The sequence below is a fragment of the Coffea eugenioides genome, chromosome 4 (assembly GCF_003713205.1).
Source record: "Coffea eugenioides isolate CCC68of chromosome 4, Ceug_1.0, whole genome shotgun sequence".
NCBI classification, from domain to species: domain Eukaryota; kingdom Viridiplantae; phylum Streptophyta; class Magnoliopsida; order Gentianales; family Rubiaceae; genus Coffea; species Coffea eugenioides.
Window position 1 is genome coordinate 43,330,097 of NC_040038.1, and position 22,067 is coordinate 43,352,163.

Below are 22,067 nucleotides of genomic sequence, written 5' to 3' on the forward strand. Positions count from 1 at the left end.
TAAACACATCAGCAGTTTGGAGAGCAGTGGTGATATGCGGAAGAGAGATGACATGAGCATCATATGCTTCACGAATAGAGTGACAATCTACTTCAATGTGCTTGGTACGCTCATGAAATACTGGGTTAGCAGCAATTTGAATAGCACTAGTGTTATCTGCATGGAGCGGAGTAGGCTCAATTTGAGGAAACCCAAGTACACCCAACAATCCACGAAGCCAAACAATTTCAGAATATGCAGAGGACATGGCCTGATACTCAAACTCAGTAGAAGACTTAGACACCCGATCTTGCTTCTTGCTTTTCCAAGAAACGAGAGAGTTACCAATAAACATGCACCAACCGGTAATGGAACGTCTAGTATCAGAACAACCAGCCCAATCAGCATCACTGTATGCAACCAGACGAATAGGAGAGTCGATTTGAAAGAAAAGGCCTCGGGCAGAAGTGCCTTTCAAATAGCGAACAATGCGATGAACAGCGGCGAGATGAAGGTGCCTAGGGGCTTGCATAAATTGACTGACTTGTTGAACAGCAAAAGAAATATCAGGCCGAGTAATAGTCAGATAATTGAGGCTGCCTACCAATTGTCTATATAAAGAAGGATCAGATAGAAAAGCACCCTCATCATGACGATATTTAACATTCACCTCCAAGGGAATATCAACTGAACGACCATCTTGAAGGCCAGCCAAAGCAATTAACTCTTGAATGTATTTATGCTGGTGTAAGAAGATACCAGCGGAGGTGGAACGCACCTCAAGACCTAAAAAATACTGTAAAGGACCCAAGTCCTTCATATGAAAAGAAGTTTGAAGATGGTCTTGAAGCTTAGAAATCAAGTCAGTAGCAGTCCCTGTAATAACAATATCATCAACATATACCAGAAGCAGGACAATTCCTTTAGGTGTCTTGCAAAGAAACAAAGAGGAGTCATACTGGCTTTGGACAAATGACAAATTAATAAGCGTAGAACGAAATTTATCAAACCAAGCATGTGGAGCTATTTCAAACCATAGAGTGATCATTTCAACTTACAAACATCAAATGAAGGTGTAAAAAATAATCCTGATGGTGGAGTCATATAAATTTCTTCTTTAAAATCCCCATGCAAAAAGGAATCCTTAACATCCATTTGTCGCAATGACCAGCCCTTAGAAGCAGCAATAGCTAGAACAAGGCGTACTGTTGTCATCTTTGCGACGGGGGCAAATGTCTCCTCATAATTTATTCCATATTCTTGTTTATTACCAAGTGTCACCACCCTCGCTTTATATCGATCAAGTGAGCCATCAGACCGTAGCTTAATGGAATAAATCCACTTACAACCAATGAGCTTAACACCACTAGGACATGGAACAATATCCCAAGTATGGTTCTCCTGGAGAGCATGAAATTCTTGCATAGCTTTTACCCAACATGCATGCTTAGTTGCTTGAGAATAAGAGGTAGGAACTGCAGTATTAGCTAAAGTAGCAGAGAAGCCATACCTAGCAGGAGGTTGACGGATACGAGAAGATCCTCGAAGAACCACTGGAGCAGGTATTGGTTCTGGGTCGGGAAGGATTTGAGATGATGGAGCCCTGCGTCGTTGATAGACAATGCCGGGTTTAAAACGCTCAATTGGTGGCGAGATATCATCAAAGCTAGGAAGAAGGACACGCTTGAAAGGTAAAACATGCTGCTGAAAATAGTACTCATGCTCAAAGAAAATTACATTTCTAGAAACATGGAAACGATTAGCAACAACATCATAGCATAAAAATCCTTTCTGAGTAGTGCTATAACCCATAAAAGCACACCGAACTGATTGGGCTGTAAGCTTGTGACGCTCATGAGGTGGCAAGTGAACAAAACAAACACAGCCAAATGGGTGTAACATGTGATAATCAGGATGGACACCAAAAAGGCGATAATAAGGAGAGTCAAAACCCAATTGTTGAGAAGGCAGACGATTAATCAAATATACTGCAGTTGTCAAAGCTTCAACCCAAAATTTAGACGGCACTGTAGACTGTAAGAGTAATGTTCGAACAATATCCAACAAGTGACGGTTTTTACGCTCAGCCACCCCATTCTGTTGGGGCGTAGAAGGACATGATCGCTGAGAGAGAATGCCTTTATGTTGCAAGAAGGCTTGAAAGTTATGTGACACATATTCGCCACCATTATCAGATCGGAAAATCTTAATAGTTGTGGAAAATTATGTCTCAATATAAGCCACAAAAGTTTGAAAAACAGTAAATACCTCAGCTTTGGTGCGCAAAAAATATATCCATGTGAACCGACTATAGTCATCAATGAACGTCACAAAATATCTATAATGCGCATGTGAAATGACAGGAGTAATGCCCCAAACATCATTGTGTATTATCTCAAAACATGCATTAGCACGACTACCATAAGTAGGAAAAAGTAAAGTTTTGCTCTTTCCTAACTTACAAGCAGAACAATCAAGAGACAATGCATGAGTAGAACACTGATCTTTTTGTTCAAGAAGACCACGCTTCATCAAATTAGATAATATCACATTATTTGGATGACCTAATCGCCTATGCCAAACGTCAGCCTTATTTTCAACAATCATAGAAGCTAAAGATAAAGGTTTAGGAATAGCAAATTGCAACGGAAATAATCTTCCCACTTTAGGCCCCCTTGCGATCACCTTCCCCGACATCTGATCCTGCACACGACAACCATCATGAGAGAAGTTGACAGTACAGTTATCATCCACCAACTGACCAACAGAAATTAAACTAGTAGACAACTTAGGAGCGACAAAAACATGACGAAAAGAATGTCCAAGATCACCAATGGCTGTAATTGGAAGATTACTACCATTAGCAATCTGTATATTTTGTCTACCAGTATACTGCTGCAAATTCTGTAACGAATCAGTAGAGCCGGTCATATGATTGGATGCTCCAGAATCAACAAACCAAGTAGAAGAGATTGTCTTACCTTGGCCCTGAAGCCCAAGGGCAGAAAATGCTGTGAGAATCATCTGTTGGACCATTTCTGGAGTAATAACAGCCTGATTGGTGCTTGTGGTTGTAAGTGTAGGACCAATAACAGTAGGATCTGGAACTGCAACGTGAAAAGCTTGAGCTCGCCTGTTTTCTGGTCGTGTAGGACAGTCCTTGATAATATGTCCATTCTGTTTACAGTAATTACAAAATTTCTTACCACAGTTGCGAGCAATATGTCCAAGCTCCTTGCAGCTGTAGCACTGCATTGATCCCTTTCCTTTATTCCTCCCTTGTGCAGCATAAGCAACATTGACAACTTCTGATGTCCCTCCAGATGCACTTAGAACAGATTGTGTAGCCAATCGCTGTTCTTCCCGTAATAATTCACCAAGACAAACATCCAAAGAAGGAACCGGATTTCTATTCAGCAATCCACCGAGTAACCTCAAATTCTGATCTCAGTTTCATCAAAAATTGATCACGCATACTAACTTCATGAACCTGTTGAAGGCTGCCTAAGGCCTCCTTAGGTACCTTAGAGTAGATAAGACCAGTATATTCGCTCCATAAATTAATAAATCCAGAATAATATTGCTCAATAGAGAGATTACCTTGACTGAAGGTACTAATCTCGTGTTCAAGCTGAAATCGTCTTGCAGTATTATTTTGATGATATATGCACTGCAGATAACCCCACATCTCCCTAGCTGTACCAAATGAACGCAAATTGTTCACCATATGGGCTTCAATGGAGGCTAAAATCCAAGAAATAATTCTAGCATCCTTTGCCTCCCATTGACCAAGTTCTTTCTCATTTTCGGGAGCAGGAGAAGTCCCATCAATGTGACCCCAAAGCTCCTTCCCTTTCAGAAACATTCCGAATTGAAATTCCCAGGCCGCATAATTCTTTCCTGTAAACTTGATAGCCGAAGTCTCTGTAGGGGAGCTTCCAAACGAATTCTCAATAGACATTCTTAAAAAATGAGACAGAAAAAAAAAATCTCAAAGCCAAAATGTTGATTAGAAATTAATCAACCCAGAAAACTAACCAAATGATTCAAATATCCAGCTATGGATTCAAGAGACTAGCTCTGGTACCATGACAATTTTTGAGTAAATTGGCTGAATGCCTTTTACTTCATGATCATTTCCCTTAAATAAGAATTTCTGTACAATCTATTTTAGGTAGTCATCTATACATAGCTAATTACAGCTAATGTCCTAATTACTGATATTCTATTCTAGGTAACTATATATACACAATTAATGAACAAATCGTGGGCATGATTTATGCCATAATCTTTGCCACAATTTCTGCCATCATCTTATGCCATAATCTCTACCATTGATAGTTGGATGGGTTGTACAAAACCAGAATTTTTCTCTTGTTCTTTCTCTTATGTCTCTCGGTTTTTCCTTTCTTCATTTCTTCCACAAGCTGGCCGAAACTTTGCTTGTTTCTTTTGGCTTTTGTCTTGCTAAGTAGATTAATACTAAGTCCCTTGATCAAAGTCCACTACCTTTTTGATTGGCCAATCACAATTAAGCTTAGGAATATCATGGAACCTTTAGGAAGTCTAGCAACTTGTAATTAACCAAAAGTCACACTATGGCCCAATTAAATTCACAATCCTACCAATTTACTCCACAATTTACATACTTGATATATTCCAAAAACCTAATTACACCTCAATTACTCCACTAATCACCCAATCACTATAATTACCTATAATAAAATATGTATTGTCATACATAAACTCAATTACATAATAACCTTTTAGTCACAAATAAAACTAGGGTTTTGATTTAAATTTAAAGTGTCCAATTAAAAAAAATAATGCTTTTAAAACAAGACAAAAGAAAGAAATCGAAATTTTAAAAGAACGAGGGAAAAATATTGTCCTAAAATTCGGGGTAATCACATTGGCCATGTCTTATAGGCTTGCCCAATGGGGGAAGCTTAAAGGGTGGCCTTTTGCCTTCTGATCGACGGTCAGGAAGGAGAAATAGACGGCAAAAATGTGCAACTAGACTTAACCAGCCCGTGCTATCAGAAAAGGAAAACTTGGAATTGAATCCCTTGGATGAAGCACATGGTGAGTTCAATATATACATTTCACTTTAAAATGAAGGCTCTTTTGATGTGTATTATTTTGGAAACAGTTTTAAGTTGAATTTTAGTTTATGATTTGCTCATGAGATCGGTACTCTAATGGGAACTTTAACAACTGTATAAGACTTCAGAATGATTTGAAGACTCTGTTGATCCTAAGTCTTGCGCCCTGTCATAGAATGTGTTCCTTTGATGGTTTTAGGTGAACGATTAAATATCTACTTTGAATTCATCTTTGTGCATAATCTTTCTCACCTAGCCATTTGCTAGTTAACAATTTTTTTGATTTATTTTTCCGAGTTAACTAGCTGATATGTTTGAGTGTCTTTTGGTTTTAACTTTCTTGAAGTTTCCAGTTTGTCATGCATCGAGACATTGGCATGTTGGTTTTGTTCTTGTGGTTTCCAGCTGATTCTCAGTGAAGTGGATGTTATTGGGTTCCAACCTTCTTGTCTTTTTGTATGATCATTATCGTTTGAGTTTGCTCCCTTTCATTGTTTTCTTCTTCTTGTTTCACTTTCTTCTGTGGTGGTGGCAGCAGTGCTCTTCTACATGTGATTGAAGGGGTTTTTTGGTCCTTGGCTTAGAGTTAAATGTGCAACCTCATGTACATGCAAAATGATTCAGAAACTGAGCTTCATGAATTTTCAGTGTGTTTATTGTCATTGTAATGGAATTAACTTTTCTTCAAATCACACATGTTTTCATTTTACATTGTTTTTGTAACTTCATGTAACGTTTATAGCATTCTTCCGTCTTTTTTTGATACACACTGATTTCTATCAGTTTACATTGCTTTTGTTATTTCATGTAACATTTACAGTATTCTCCTGTCTTTTTTTGATGCACACACTGATTTCTATCATATTTGGTGCTCATCCTAATGGCATGTTTTTAAGAGATTTACTGTAACTGCACAATTATTTGACAGATTAACAATCCTGTTCTTTTGTTTTAGTTTCTTTTTCTGCAGAATTAACTTTTAAGATTTCCTATGATATCTTTTTACTTGAGTTCATCTTTTAGTAAGATTTACGGGATAAAATTATTCTTTCTTTTTCTTTTTTTTGAAGGAAAAATATCATTGTTCTTGTCCTGCAGATGATGCAACAAAGACATTGAGACAACTACAGGCAGAGGAGGATGCTGAAGAAAGGTTCCAAGCTGACCTCAAGAAAGCTGTACGCCAAATTCTTGGTTTGTCTCTTTCTCAAGACATGATATGCTTATTCTTTGTTTTAAATTATTTTGTTTGCTGGTTTAGCTAATTATTTAGTGAGTCATCAGTTCCACATATAGTTCATGTTGTATATTTTACCTGTGTAGCATATTAGAATTAGTATAATCTTTTGAACTTTTCCATTTTTTTAAGATTTAAAATCTTGTGCTGTCTATGAAGAATCCATTGCGTGTTTTCCTATCTCTGTGTTTGGAGTGCTGTTATTTGCTTTTAGTCTTTTTTTTTGGAGAAATCAAGAATTGCAGGGGGTCACTGATGATTTACGTATACATGCATGTATTTATGTATGTAATTTTATACATGTATGTGATTGTTGTGTTGTTTCTGTCTGTAGTGAACATGCATATATTTGGATTGTTTTTGTCAGAGTCTTCTACAAACAAGTGAGCAATTTTTTTCCTGATACCAATTTTTTTGGAAGATGCAGAATGACCTTATTCTCTTCTGAGTACAGCCTCATTCAGCTTGTCTAAAGCTTCCTTTTGCATGTACTATGTTGGAAAATTTGCCCACAAGAATGAATGGGATCTCTTATATGAAAAAGATTAGTTTCCTCATTTTGGAAGATAACTTGGCCTGATTTCTGGCTTTTCCCAAACCTGTTTGTTGTGATCATGAACAAATTTTCCTGGCTTAATCAGTACTTGTCTGCAAAATAAAAAAATTACTAAAGGATAAGTTGGTTTGGTGAATTTGGTAATGATTGCAACACAACTAACTTTCTTGGCTTTTGACCCAGGGACTATGACTAAATTTAGTCTGATCATTAGAGATATTTCATGGTGATGTACTTGCTTGCAAATTCATTGTTATAGTTTCTTATACCTGATGTTTCCATCTTTTTGTGTTTTTAATGCCAGATTCTTTTCATGCGCATCAGAAATTGCCTCTTGCAGCGAAGTTGGGAATGCCACCCAAAACCTTTCCTGCAACAACTGGTTCAGTCATTTAAGCTGATGAGATCATGACTGAAACATTAGATCTGATGGATGTATATGGTACAGGGTTAAAGAATGAAATTGGCGAATACAATTGCTTTTTAAATGTCATTATTCAGGTTTGATATAGGAACCTTTTCCCTGTATTACTTTGTCATTGTGGTGTTGGCTTCTTCTTGGGGTCAACGATTAGCTTGGTTTTTTATCTTCAAGTATCATGTCTATGCTGAGCTCTGCTATTTTTGGCGTCTTTTATTTTCAGTCTTTGTGGCACTTACAATGGTTTCGAGATGAATTTTTGAGGAGGTCATTATCAAAACATGTACATGTTGGGGATCCTTGTGTTGTATGTGCATTATATGATATTTTTTCTGCTCTGAACACTGCTTCAGTGGATGCACGAAGAGAAGCTGTTGCCCCTACTTCCCTGAGAATTGCTCTTAGCAACCTCTATCCAGATATTAATTTCTTCCTAGAAGTAAATCTTTGAGCTGTTTCTGGTGGTTCTTCTTTATTATTATTATTTTTTTCAAGTTTTCCTTCTATCTGCAATTTTATTAGCCTGTAAAACCTACAGGAGTGAATGCTTGTGGTGTCTGATTACTCCTCAGTTCATAAATTTTGGCTAACACAAATGCTACATACAGGGACAGATGAATGATGCTTCTGAAGTGTTGGGTGTCATATTTGATTGCCTTCATCAATTATTTACCTCAACCATGTGTACTTCTGATGCCGAATCATTAGATAGCAACTGCATGGACTCTTGGGATTGCACAAATGGTGCTTGCGTTGCACATTCTCTTTTTGGCATGGACATATTTGAAAGAATGAATTGTTACAATTGTGGTCTGGAGTCCAGACATTTAAAGTACACTTCATTCTTCCACAATATCAATGCCTGTGCTCTGCGTACTATGAATATATATTATGTTTGAGTCTGGTCAAATATCTAAGTTTGTTACATAAATGATAGTGGAAACTCTTATCCTCTTAACAAAAAATGTGGTTGTCTGTGGATACCTTTCAGGTTATGTGTCCAGAAAGCTCTTTTGATGAGTTTCTGAACCTTGTTGAGATGAATCACCAATTAGCTTGTGATCCTGAAGCTGGTGGCTGTGGAAAGCTTAACTACATCCATCATATTCTGTCGACCCCACCACATGTTTTCACAACAGGTATCTATCTGTTTTTTTTGTTTTTCTCAGTCTTTTGCCTAAATGCAAGAGTGAATTGGATGTCGAAAGAACTACTTTTTTTGTTCATTGTCAATATTGCAGAAGATCTAAATTACCTCTTTGCCTATGCATCTTTCAGTTTTGGGTTGGCAGAATACCTGTGAACATGTTGATGACATAACGGCCACATTGACAGCCTTATCTACAGAGATGGATATCAGTGTCCTTTATCGTGGTCTTGATCCAAAAAATAGGCACTGCTTGGTCTCAGTGGTATGCATCTTTGGATTGTGTTTTGGTGATTATAACCGAACTTTTATCCGAAAACTGGATTAGTTGTCCTATCATTACTGGTCCCAACTATTGTTATTTTTCTGGAAAAGTTTGATCATTTGCTTATTTTTGCATCCTTTAACACTTCAATATAATCAGATAAGAGGTTCCTTAGACTTGCATACAAATATGTGGTACGTGCAGATGTGCAAGGCAAAGGTCCATTAAATTGTGCTTACTTTTCTCTGTTTCAGAGGATCTTATGCTGGTCAAGTGTCTTGGTTTCCTTGATTTAGAACTAGCATCCTTGGTTTAGAACCAGCATTAGATTTTCTGCTTCCCTTTTCCCCTAAATCATTGCTTTTTCTTCTGCCTGTACTCTGAAATTTATTTTAAAAAAAAAGAGACGCAGCTAAGGTAGGTATGCATACATGAGTTCATATATTTCCCATGAAAGTTTTGATGGCTGTTGTTTGATCAGATGTCTAAAAGATGTTGAATTCCTTGTGATTCTCTGATTTTTCTAGAGAATTTTTGGTGTTTCTTCATTTCGTATCAAGTAAGACTTGGTAACAAAATTAAGCTTTATAATACAAGATGAATTTTGCGTTTTTGTCTTGGTTGGTAATTTATTTTGAATAATTCACTTGGTTGGAGTTATGAAAGAATTCATGAAGAAGCTTTTGAACCTTGCATGATATTTATAGCTATTTGATTGAACAGTTAGTTAGAAGGTTTAAATGGTTTAAGCATTCTACTCAAGCTTCACAATAGGTTACTGAATATTGTTCAAATTGATGACATAAGCTGTGTCGTGGTTAATTATCATTTGTAACTCTTTTACTTTTATGCTGGATGTCAAATACAACATTGTCAAATCCCTGGAGAAGATAAGAAAAAAATATTAAGAGATTTTGATTGAACAGTTAGAAGGTTTAAATGATTTGAGAATTCTACTTAAGCTTCACAAAAGTATGCTTACTAATATTACAGCTTGGTTATTTGTGGGCTAAAATAGTTAAAACTCTTGAAACATCTGTTGTGCAGGTAAGTAATTTTTTCAAAGAAATAAGGGAAAAGCTATATGACCTCAAAGCTGCACTTGATACATGATTAAAATAATTGTTCACTTTCTTGATTGTGGTTGAAAATTCCAGCCAAAATTCATAATTGATAATTACATGGGCAAATTGGACACTTTGCAAATTGTCTGCTGTCTCTCCAGCTGTGGCATCTTTTAATTTATCCTTGGCATTCTTCTAATTTTAGCAGTATTTTCTTTATTCTTTTTTAGCTTTCAGATATCTTACCTGATTCCATTTAAGATTATCTTAAAATCTACAATGACCCCAGAAGTTTATTTTGGTGGTAGTTGTGTTTTTTGTTTTCTTTTTTTTTTTAAGGGGGTGGGGGTGGGATGGGAAGGGTTCATATTTGTTGAAAAATAGAATATTAAGACTTCAAATATGATACATATTTTAATAAAAACTTTGGAGTATAATTGTCAGAATAGAACTAATGTGAAGAAGGGAAGTTTTTTACAAAACCAAATGTTGCAAGAATATGAATGACATTTATTCTTGGTAAGTTTTAAAAATACTATTGAGGGATTTGAGAGTTTACTATATTTCCAAATTCACAAGGGCTTATGAAGATCATCTAAGAATAATAGAATTTTTAAGTCTATGATTTCTGCAGGTAAATTACTGAATGGAGAGCGCAAACTTGCTTGAATAATTTTGCATTAACTATGCTTCTGGTGAATGTCATTAGCCATAAGGATCAGTTGACTCCTGGGATTAAAGGATTGCATCACCATCTGGTCCTATCCCAATTTTTAAGTTTTGGACCATTGATGGTTAATACCACTGAACATTACCCCTTGGATAAATAAATAATTTCTTGCTTGATTCCAGTTTAATTGTCTTTGATAACAAGACCACTATTTGACTTATCTGTGGCCATGACATATCAAAGATCATAAGAGAAGCGAAAGAAGTTACACATGGATGATGTGCTCATATATGTTGCTTGATATCAATTATCTGGTGGATTTTACTTTGAAAAGCAAACCATAGGAAATTAGACGTGCCATTATTAATTCCTTAATAACTACTCTTACCTAATATCCTGAGAGCATTTGGTTGTTTGGAGAATCTATTTCTGAATATAATAGTATGTTTAGTTTTGTACCTTTGCCTTTTGAATTGAGCTATATTTATGCACTTCACGAATATTTTTATCATTTTGAATTGAGCTATAATAGTGTTTTTTTTTTTGTGGGGGGATGGGGAATCTGTGATATGTTTAGTTGCTCTGATTCAAGCCATCATTTTTCCACTCCACTTGTTTGACATTAGAAATACGTGTCCAATTTACTTTGTTAACCAACTTTAGATTAGCATCCGTCACTTCAAAGGCTCTCACCACCAACACCCCCCCGCACACACACATACTCAGGCATACTCTTAGCAAAGACAAATATGTCAACAGAGAAACCTTCCCATTAAAGGCTGTTCTCTCTCTCTCTCTCTCTCTCTCTCTCACACACACACACCCACCTCTTCTGAAAAATATGTTGCCTAAAATTCCTGATCTTTTCAGCACCATGGACAAGGTCCAATGAACAACTTCTAATGCATTTAAATGCTTTTCGATAGCTTGTGAAGTGGTTATTTTAGTTGTATTGGTGATGAATGTGAATGGACCCTCATCTTTGAAAAAGAATGGTTGAATTTTTTTTTTTCCCTAATGGCCTTTTTTCAATTTCTTTTCTAGGTTTGCTATTACGGGCAGCATTATCACTGTTTTGCGTACAGTCAGGATCATGAACGGTGGCTTATGTATGATGACCATGGTTCGAAGTCTCGGCCGAGACCGAGACGACTCGGCCGAGTCGTCACCGTCTCGCCCTACCGATACGATACCGTGACGAAACGATACCGAGATACTTGACTCGCCGAGAAATCGGCCGAGACGTCACCGCGACGGATTGACTCGGCCGAGTCACACCGAGTCACTCCGAGTTATCCCGAGTCAAGACGAGAAATCGGCCGAGTTACACCGTGACGGATTGACTTGGCCATTTCTTTTGCTATTTTTTATTATTTTTGTTTAGCATACTTTTTTTATATTATTAATAATTTTTAGAATATTAAATACTTTAAAATTTGCGTCTCACCGAGACCGCGACCGATATGCCGAAACCGATGTGGAACGTTCCGGGCCGCGACCGTGAACGCGACCACGACTTTGAACCATGAATTGATGACAAAACCGTGAAGGTAAATCCCATTAGTCTTGCTTTTATGCCTTCTATACCTTTGTTTCACGAAACAAGTAAACATCTGAGGTTTGAAATATAGGTAATTGGTGGCTAGGAGGATGTTCTTACCATGTGTGAGAGGGGGCATTTGCAACCTCAAGTCCTCTTTTTTGAAGCCGTGAATTAGTGTGATGGGAGTTCATCACGTAAATTATATTTACCATGGGCTACAAGTCGCTTGTTGAACACATCCATGAATTGATATGCTCGCGGTGTACAGCTAGCTCTTGAAGATACATGCTTCCTTTAATATGGGAAGTTGGAAATGTCACGAGTCCAGAATTGTAAAATACGAGTAAAGGAGATTTTGTTGTGTATTTCAGGAAGAGAGCAGGAGAAATTGGCCTGCAGCAAAGTTTTGAAAGAAGTTTGGTCTGAAGATTAGCGAGTAAATTGAACCGAGAGAGTAGACTTTGGTGCTAACTGTTGTAAAATATATAGTATTTCAAAAATATTCTTTGTCCCACATCGAAAAATGAGAAGTATTATTTTCTCTGTCCCACATTGAGAAGTGAGAAGAGTTGCAGTCTTTGTCCCACATCGGAAGTGAGAAGGGTTGCACCTCACTCTGAAGTCTATAAATAGGATCCATTCTCCTCAGAAAATCACCCCAGCAGCTTCAGTTAATATCTTTTGATAGCTGCTCTATCTCTCTCTCTCTCTCTCTCTTTTATTTTTTGTTAGTTGATATCTTCCTGATAATTCTGTTCTCATCTTTTTTTATATATATATCTGCTGGTTTTAATTTGCTAGTTCTGGTCCTTCTAGTTTGCAACAAGAAGAAAGTTTGTCTTTCTTGTTCGCAATAAATAGAAGAAGGCTTGTTTAATCCTGGGGAAATATTTCAATTTCATGAAATAGTTTCTTAGGACAGTGCTACGCACGACTCAAGCAGATAGTGTTAACATTGTTGTAGCCAATTATCCAACAATCTAAGAAACTATGGCATCTGACAGTGTTAACACCCCACAACCTTCATCCGCGGCCGTTGCAGTTGCACTACCATTCGCCAAGCCTTTTCCAGATGTATCCAAAATTGAAGTCTTTGCCAATGAAAATTTCAAAAGGTGGCAAGAACGAGTACACTCACGACTCGACATCCATGGAGTGGTCTATGCACTAACGGAGTCCCAACCTGCTTCAACCACAGATGTCAAAATACAAGAATCGTGGCAATATGCCAATAAGGTATGTAGGCATACTATTTTACAAACACTCTTAAATGAATTATTTGACGTGTATTGTAGCTATATGCAAGCCAATAAGTCCCAGTATAATAGACCAAAAAATTCCAATTACAAGCCTAATATTCCCAACTTTAAGAAAAAGAAAGGCAATTGCCATTATTGTAGAAAATCAGAACATTATGCTGCCCTGTATAGATACAATAAAGGTGACAAAGCAAATGGTAATCCTCCTAAGGTTAATTTAACCGAAGGAGATGAAATAATTGCTGCAGTCATCTCTCAAGTGAACATTGCAGCTAATGTTAAAGAATGGGTGGTAGACTCTGGGGCTACTCGGCACATATGTGCAAATCGAGAAGCGTTTTCCTCCTATACTTCAATAGGGGATGATGAAAAAATAGTCTACCTTGCAGACTCACGAACTACTAAAGTTCTGGGTAAGGGCAAAGTACTATTGAAACTCACTTCAGGAAATACTTTGGCTCTTAATGATGTGCTGCATGTTCCAAATATTCGGGCAAATCTTGTTTCTGTGGCTTTGCTTGGAAAAGTTGGGGTGAAAGTGTCATTCGAATCTGAAAAGATTGTAATGACAAGAAATAATGTGTTTGTAGGGAAAGGCTATTGTAATCAGGGACTTTTTGTACTTAATATTTCCAATGTGATAAATGAAAATGCATCTTCTTCTGCTTATATTGTTGATTCCATTTCTTTATGGCATGCTAGATTAGGACATGTTAATATTGGTTATATAAAGAAAATGCAATCATGTGGTCTAATTTCTGGTATTAATGATAATATGGACAAATGTGAAATATGTGCAGAAGCTAAAATAACAAAGAAAAGTTGTATTGTATAACTGTCCATAGAGAAACTGAGTTATTAAATTTAATTCATACTGATTTAGGTGATTTAAAACAAACAATGACTAGAGGTGGGAAAAGGTATTATGTCACCTTTATAGATGACTATTCTAGATATACCAAAGTTTATTTACTTAGAAATAAAGATGATACTTATAATGCCTTTTTATCCTATAAGTCTGAAGTAGAAAATCAACTTAATAAAAGGATAAAAAGAATTAGATCAGATAGGGGTGGAGAATATTTAACTTTAGATAACCTTTGTGAACAGGAAGGCATAATACATGAAATAACTCCACCTTATTCACCAGAATCTAATGGAGTAGCTGAAAGGAAAAATAGAACGTTAAAAGAAATGATGAACTCTATGTTAATTAGTTCTCATGCTCCAGATAATTTATGGGGAGAAGCTATATTATCTGCATGTCACTTACAAAATAGAATCCCACATAAAAAGACTGGCAAAACACCTTATGAGTTATGGAAAAATTATAAACCAAATTTGAAATATTTAAAAGTTTGGGGGTGTCTTGCTAAAGTCTTGTTGCCTGAACCTAAGAAAAGGAAAATAGGTTCTAAAACTTCTGATTGTATGTTTATTGGATATGCTGAACATAGTGCTGCATATAGATTTCTTGTGTTAAGAAGTGATATACTTGATTGTAATACAATTATTGAGACAAAGAATGCTGAATTTTTTGAACATATTTTTCCACTATCTAGTAAAATTTCTCATGCACCTGTTGAAATAAATAAGGAAATTATTCCAATTGAGGAATTAAGAAGGAGCAAAAGGCCAAGAAAAGAATTTTCATTTGGAAATGATTTCCAAACCTTTCTTGTTGATAATGATCCTTTAACATACTGCGATGCTATTTCTTCTCCTGAGTGTAAATTTTGGAAAGAAGCAATTAAATCTGAAATTAATTCTATCTTGTCAAATAAAACTTGGATTTTGGTAGACTTACCTCCTGGTGCAAAACCTATTGGTTGCAAGTGGATTTTTAAAAGAAAATATAACTCTGATGGCTCTATAGAAAAGTACAAAGCTCGTTTAGTAGCAAAAGGATTTTCTCAAAAACAAAATATTGATTATTTTGATACATTTGCACCAGTAACTAGAATTGCGTCTATTCGAGTTTTATTTGCTTTAGTTTCTATCCATAAACTTGTTATTCATCAAATGGATGTCAAAACAGCCTTTTTAAATGGTGATTTAGAAGAAGAAATTTATATGTTTCAACCTGAGGGATGTATTATACCTGGACAAGAAAATAAGGTTTGCAAACTAATTAAATCTCTTTATGGTTTAAAACAAGCTCCTAAACAGTGGCATGAGAAATTTGATCAAGTATTGATGAAAGATGGATTTTCGTCTGTAGAAGTGGATAAATGTGTATATGTCAAAATTATAAATGATCAATATGTGATAATCAGTTTATATGTGGATGACATGCTTATATTTGGTACTAGTCTAGATATTGTAAATAGTACTAAATATTTTTTTGTTTTCTAATTTTGATATGAAAGATTTGGGTGAAACCAAAATAATATTGGGTGTTAAAATCATAAGGAAAGGTGATGGTATAATGTTGTTTCAAGAACATTATACAGAGAGACTTCTTAGGAAGTTTGAAAATTATGATGTGACACCTGTGAGTACTCCTTATGATGCTAACACTCAATTAAAGAAAAATAATGGTGACCCAATTGCTCAGTCTAAATATGCTCAGATTATTGGGAGTCTGAAGCATCTGATGAATTTCACTAGACCTGATATAGCTTATGCTGTATGTCGACTGAGTAGATATACTCATAATCCCAACCGTGAGCATTGGTTTGCATTAGTCAGACTGATGAAATATTTGAGAGGTACCATGAATTTTGGTATCCTGTATAGTGGATTTCCCACTGTATTAGAGGGTTACAGTGATGCTAATTGGATCTCTGATTCAAATGATACGAAATCCACTAGTGGTTATGTGTTCACCCTTGGTGGTGGTGCAATAGCATGGAAATCTGCTAGACAGACAATCATTGCTAGATCAACAATGGAGTCAGAGTTTGTAGCTCTGGAACTGACAGGGACTGAGGCCGAGTGGTTGAGAAATTTCTTAGCTAATATTCCTTCAACTAAGGATTTGTTGCCTCCTGTGTCCATACATTGTGACAGTCAAGCAGCGATTGCCATAGCTAAAAATAAATCGTATAATTGTAAAAGTCGACACATGAGATTGAGACATGATGTCGTAAAGCAGCTGCTTAGAGATAGAATTATTTCCATTGATTATGTAAAGTCAGAGTTGAATTTGGCCGATCCTCTGACTAAACCCGTGGGAAGAAAATTGATTCTTCAAACTACGAAAGAAATGGGACTTCGACCAACAAGTTGTCAATAGAGACGGTAACCCAACCTATGTGATTGGTGATCCCATGAAGTAGGTTCATATGGGTAATAACAAGTCAATATTGATAGTAAAGCACTTCAAATTTAAGTCCCTCTAGAGATAAGTGCTTTGAGTAATTGTGAGGATGAGTTAAAACTCTTAATGAATTCATATCCCATTAGGGAGGTGTAGTTAAAGCAATATACACTTGATGAATTCACCTATATGAGAGTGGAGTGGGGCCGCTCCTATAAGATTCATTGGTCAAATCTTTAGAGCTCTCATGAAATAACCAGGCAGGCGCACGGCCTAAAAGCGCAAAATCGCGTTAACAGCAAATTATGGGTTGCAATGTGATTGATAAAATCTCTGTCATACATCAAGAGTTATTGGTTCATAGAAATTTATATTTCACCAATAATTTTGTAGATCATGTTTTATCAATCTATGTTTGGTTCATAGTCTAAAAGACACCAAACTAATTACATTTCAACCAAATCCAGCAGAGTACTTTTAACATTCTTCTTTTTATCCAAATAATTTTTTGAAATAGGAAGGAGATTGTTGTAAAATATATAGTATTTCAAAAATATTCTTTGTCCCACATCGAAAAATGAGAAGTATTATTTTCTCTGTCCCACATTGAGAAGTGAGAAGAGTTGCAGTCTTTGTCCCACATCGGAAGTGAGAAGGGTTGCAACCCATTCTGAAGTCTATAAATAGGATCCATTCCTTCCTCAGAAAATCACCCCAGCAGCTTCAGTTAATATCTTTTGATAGCTGCTCTATCCCTCTCTCTCTCTCTCTTTTAATTTTTTTGTTAGTTGATATCTTCCTGATAATTCTCTTCTCATCTTTTTTTTATATACATCTGCTGGTTTTAATTTGCTAGTTCTGGTCCTTCTAGTTTGCAACAAGAATAAAGTTTGTCTTTCTTGTTCGCAATAAATAGAAGAAGGCTTGTTTAATCCTGGGGAAACATTTCAATTTCATGAAATAGTTTCTTAGGACAGTGCTACGCACGACTCAAGCAGATAGTGTTAACATTGTTGTAGCCATTTATCCAACACTAACTAGCCTGTTGAACTGAGCCTTTGTTGGTGTTGGAAGTTTTCTTTTAACCAGGCATCTCACAAACGAGGCATTTCGGCTGTAAAAATGGGATTTAAGTTGTGACAGTGAGGGCTACAAGTTGCCTGGCCCTCAATAGTTGGAGCCTGTGAAATGGCTGCCTCTTTGAGTGGCATTTGGCAACTAGCACCTTTTGTTAGCGGGGTACTTACTACAGATGTATACAGGAAAGCTTAGTTTATTAGTTTGATATATAGCTCATTGTTTTCCAGCACGATGAGGAAGTTGTGTACAGATGAGATGTTACCCTTTAGGGGTTACCTACCACCTCAGCCCCATAGTAAGTCTGCATTTTGCTATACTTGAAATTTTACAGAAAAGTTTTGGGTAGCGTATTGTGATGAGGGACTCTCTAATAGGGTGGATGATGATGGTGGTGGTGGTGTTACAATTGATAAAAGCGAGATCATATGCCTTTCTAATGCTGATCTATTTTTTCCTAATTTGCTTTAGCTTCCTCCACGCTCAAAAAAGAACAGAAACCGGACCAACGCACGGCTCATGTTCGGCATAGAAGATTTTGCGTGCGCATTTCAACGTTGCATATCAGCCCAATGACCCGGTGAATATATGGATACGTAAAAGATTTCAAAGTTGGTAATTACTGGCCTGTAGATGATGAGCTTCGTAATCTACAAGGTTTCCATTAATATAACCACCTCTATAAGCAGCTTAAAAAATAAATAATTTCACAATAATGGTTTTCTTTTTTTAATATTCGGTCCGTTCATCTTATTTTATTATTTTTTAAAATACACAAGTTATTTTTAAGAATACTAATTTTATATTTTCGAGACGTGTAGTATGGGATAGATGTGTAAATAAATAACTTAAAATTTGCTACTTTAAAAGGAGATTTTAAAACCATCGTTCTAAATAGCAACCTATGTCGAGTAGTATTTTATCACAAAAACGTCGGAATATAGTATTTGTCATATCAATTGAGTGTTGCTGACTAAGTTTTGTGCATAAATAGGAGATGAAAATTGCCAAAAAAAGTGGGGGGCAGGTAATTTAGAGTTATAATACTAATTTTGATTTTAACCCCTAAAAAAGTCAAGAATAGATTTTCACAACTAACAATTTTAGGCTTCAATTAATAAACTGTGAGTTTTTACAATTTGTATTAGGGAAGCATCAGCATGGCTTGCATAGACACGTAATATTTCTGTGAGTGACAATCGAATAAATTGAGGGCACCTCAATTGGAGCCTTAATTTTGATTTATGAACTTACGCAAGTTTTTGTGAGAAAAGATGCAACATATATTTGAATACGACATCATGCTCAAATATACTGTTGGAGTAGCTGAATTTAAGACCTTCATGCATTTATCTCTTCTTATGTGCTCCCCCCTCCTCCTCCTATAATCATGAAAACATAAAGTTGCTACATGGAGTGGTACTATTTCTATAAACAATTAAAAAAAATCGAGTAGAAATTGAATTTCCAATTAGAAAAACAATATCCAGGTAATTAAATCTCGTAATTTATGCTGATCTGTATCCTACATAAATGTTCAAGCTTTCTATAGAAAGAAAATAAGAAAATTAAATTTTTTTACCCAAAAAAAAAAAAGAACAAGAACTAGAACAAGAACGTAATTCCACAATGACTGGTATTTTTGTCCCTTCCCTGCAATTCTGGTATATAAGGGCTCTATCCATCCAATGACGGAGCCAAGGGGGGGCAGAGGGGGGCCATGGCCCCCCCTAAGTTTTGAGAATTTTAATTCATAATATGTAAATATGTGTGTAAAATAAAATTGGCCCCCCCTAAATTTTTTTAATTTTAGTTTATATTATGAGAGTTGTATATATATATATATATATATATATGAATTAGTCATCTTTGAATGGAATTTCAATTTTGGCCCCCCAAAAAAAAAAATCCTGGCTCCGTCACTGTATCCATCCACATCCAAACAACGGAAAACACCATCTAACATCATGAGTAGTGCCAGCAAATTTGTACTCTAGCTTGCCATTTCTCTTTGTTTCCTTGCTCAATTATGTCTGCAGGTTTCTTGCTCAAGTCACGTCATTGAGGGTGGTGATGGTGAATACAAGCAAGTATTTCTCCACATCAACAATTCCCTCACAAATGACTCCCCTGCATTAGTTGTTCATTGTCAATCATCCCAAGGTCGTGATTTCGGCAACGTATCGCTTGCAGATAGAAGTGAATTCAACACCGTCTTTCTTGCAGATTCGCCTGGACAACCTACCTACTCTTGCCACTTTTGGTGGGATCCCAAGCAACAAGAGTTCAACGTCTATGATAAAGACATAGATGGACACTGTCTGAGTGCAGCTGAAGCTGGACCTGCACAAGAAGTTTCGACCATTTCATGTTACTGGCATGTACAGATGGACGGTTTTTACATTGGTACTAAGGATACATCAAATGAAAAGTTTCATGATTGGTGATCCTGTCCTGAGTAAATGATTAGTCAGAGGGGGAGAACACAGGCCTGGTGATTATCAAGGCATTAAGATTCTTCTGTTCCCTCTCCTCTGCTGGATGTAAAGCTTGTTGCCCTACGGCATAACCAATGGATAAATTAAGAATGATTGCCATTGCCTCCACAGCATAAATTTCAGGATGGCCCAATTAAGATTAATGCTTTGACTAAATATTCGGGAGCATTTACAGTTTTCTAATTGTTAGATGACGTTTTGATGATCAAATTCTACAAGAATTCAAGTGCTCAAAACAACTACTCTAACAAAGGGAACAAGAAAATTTTTTTCATAGTACCAAGTACTAGTAGTGTTTTTTGTCTAGCTAAGTCCTCTATATCCAGTAGTATCCATGTTTTGCCTTTTGTGTCTTAGCAGTGCTCATTCGTTTGCATCAGTTAAGCACTTCCAGTTCTTCGAAGTGGCATGTAAGCTGTAACCAAAAATGGTGAGGTCTCCAAAAAAATTTAAAAGAAAGAAAAAGGACCAGTAACGATAGCAAATAAAAGAAGAAGAGATGTGACTCGAGTTTCTTTCTGATTTCATGCAGTTTATCAGTGCTGGTATTCTTTTCTTGAATTCTATACAGAAATCTATAAGAAAACCTCAGCCTCAAAGATCTACTCAGAATACATAGCATTTCACCTTAATGTTGAAACTTTGAGCTTGAATGATTTTAACTTAGGTTCTTACAAATTGTGCAATCTATCAGTAGCACACGTCCGTTCTTGATCAGAATACAGAAGCGTGTGAATTGTATGAACAAAGTCCAATGACTAATTCTTTGAAAACAGATACGCTAACCAGGAAAAGAAAAGGAAAAAGAAAGATATGCTGACCGACAAGTACTTGCACAGATAGGCAAAGTCTAATTGAGCTTTAGACATAGCTGATATCATCTCAAATTAAACTGACCCCAGTAGGCAAGATCTCATTGAGCTTTAAACATATCTGATATCATCTCAAAACCTTGCAGCCTGGAAAAATCAGTGGGCATTTACAGGAGTTTTTTAAATTTCTTCACCCTCAATGCATGGCCAATGGTGCAACAGTGTGTGATCATTTCTAGTTGTCCCTTTGATCACAGAACTGGAATTATCTTCGTTAATCACTTTGACTGTCATACGTCTAAGTTCCAAGCCTATTTAAAAGATTAGGGAAATGTTGAACATCTGTGGCAACATTAGCTGAAAGAAAGTGTAGTCTAGATCTCCTCAGGGAGCTTTGTGGAATAAACAAACTGATCCAATGGTCTTGATTTAAGATTAAAATTATTGTGTTGCCAAAATACCTGGCTGAGCGGATAATTTGGAGAAAACATATTCTTTTACATTTGAGGAAAAAATCTACAATACTGATTCCACCAGATTCAAGTTTCTTTGGTAAGATTGCAAAGAAAAAATGAGGATGCAGACCTTACTGTCCTTTCCAGCCTAGTTTGGCCCCATTCTGTAATGTTTAAAGTTGTTGAGGCTTAGATGTGATCTTTTAAGCCAAAAACAGCCTCTTCCAGAAAATTTTCTGGCAGATTTTTATGAATTGGAGATTTTACCTGCAGTAACCCACGTGAATGCACTCCTGCATCAACAAATGAGAAAAATACTCGTTTGCTACAGGATTCACCTTCATTCAGTCCAGATTCCAGCTTGACCGGGTTGGTCTTGAATAATCCTCCACTAAAGTTGCAGATAACCAAATAGAGATGCATTGTTACAATCTGAGAAGCTCCAGCCTTATTTCATAGCTGCCCTTCTCATATAATTGGAAACTCCTTAATGAGACTTAGTAGAAGAGACAAATCGATGAAAGAGGAAAACATTATCTTTGTTAAAAAAAACTGCTGGAACTTTGGCAGTTGGCTAGAGGCTAAAGTTTTCTTTTTCTTTTTTTTTTTTTTTTTTTTGATGATTGTGGTAGTATGGTACTCATAGATACATCTGGAGAAGATGACTTACCTCTAGCAGTTCCTAGGAACACCTTCATCATCATGCTTCACATTTTA

At 36.3% G+C, this 22,067-nt stretch overlaps 3 protein-coding genes across 3 annotated transcripts in view; 2 read left to right on the forward strand and 1 right to left on the reverse strand.

Moving 5' to 3' along the window:
* LOC113769440 (uncharacterized mitochondrial protein AtMg00810-like) overlaps window positions 1-799 on the reverse strand; it is a 12,075-nt gene extending 11,276 nt beyond the window's left edge. The window contains exon 1 of the mRNA XM_027313886.1: window positions 6-799. Coding sequence (XP_027169687.1) covers window positions 6-799 — 794 coding nt within the window. The remainder of the gene's footprint in view (window positions 1-5) is intronic.
* Window positions 800-7,186: 6,387 nt separating this feature from the next.
* Window positions 7,187-7,762, forward strand: LOC113768454 (inactive ubiquitin carboxyl-terminal hydrolase 53-like). The gene is made up of 2 exons (XM_027312815.1): window positions 7,187-7,378; window positions 7,522-7,762. The coding sequence occupies exons 1-2, from the start codon at window positions 7,286-7,288 to the stop codon at window positions 7,747-7,749; spliced, it is 321 nt and encodes a 106-aa protein (XP_027168616.1). The 5' UTR covers window positions 7,187-7,285; the 3' UTR covers window positions 7,750-7,762.
* Window positions 7,763-7,804: 42 nt separating this feature from the next.
* Window positions 7,805-12,420, forward strand: LOC113769442 (inactive ubiquitin carboxyl-terminal hydrolase 53-like). The gene is made up of 6 exons (XM_027313887.1): window positions 7,805-8,180; window positions 8,288-8,437; window positions 8,577-8,710; window positions 11,489-11,563; window positions 11,983-12,049; window positions 12,359-12,420. The coding sequence occupies exons 1-6, from the start codon at window positions 7,913-7,915 to the stop codon at window positions 12,418-12,420; spliced, it is 756 nt and encodes a 251-aa protein (XP_027169688.1). The 5' UTR covers window positions 7,805-7,912.
* The last annotated feature ends 9,647 nt before the right edge of the window (window positions 12,421-22,067 follow it).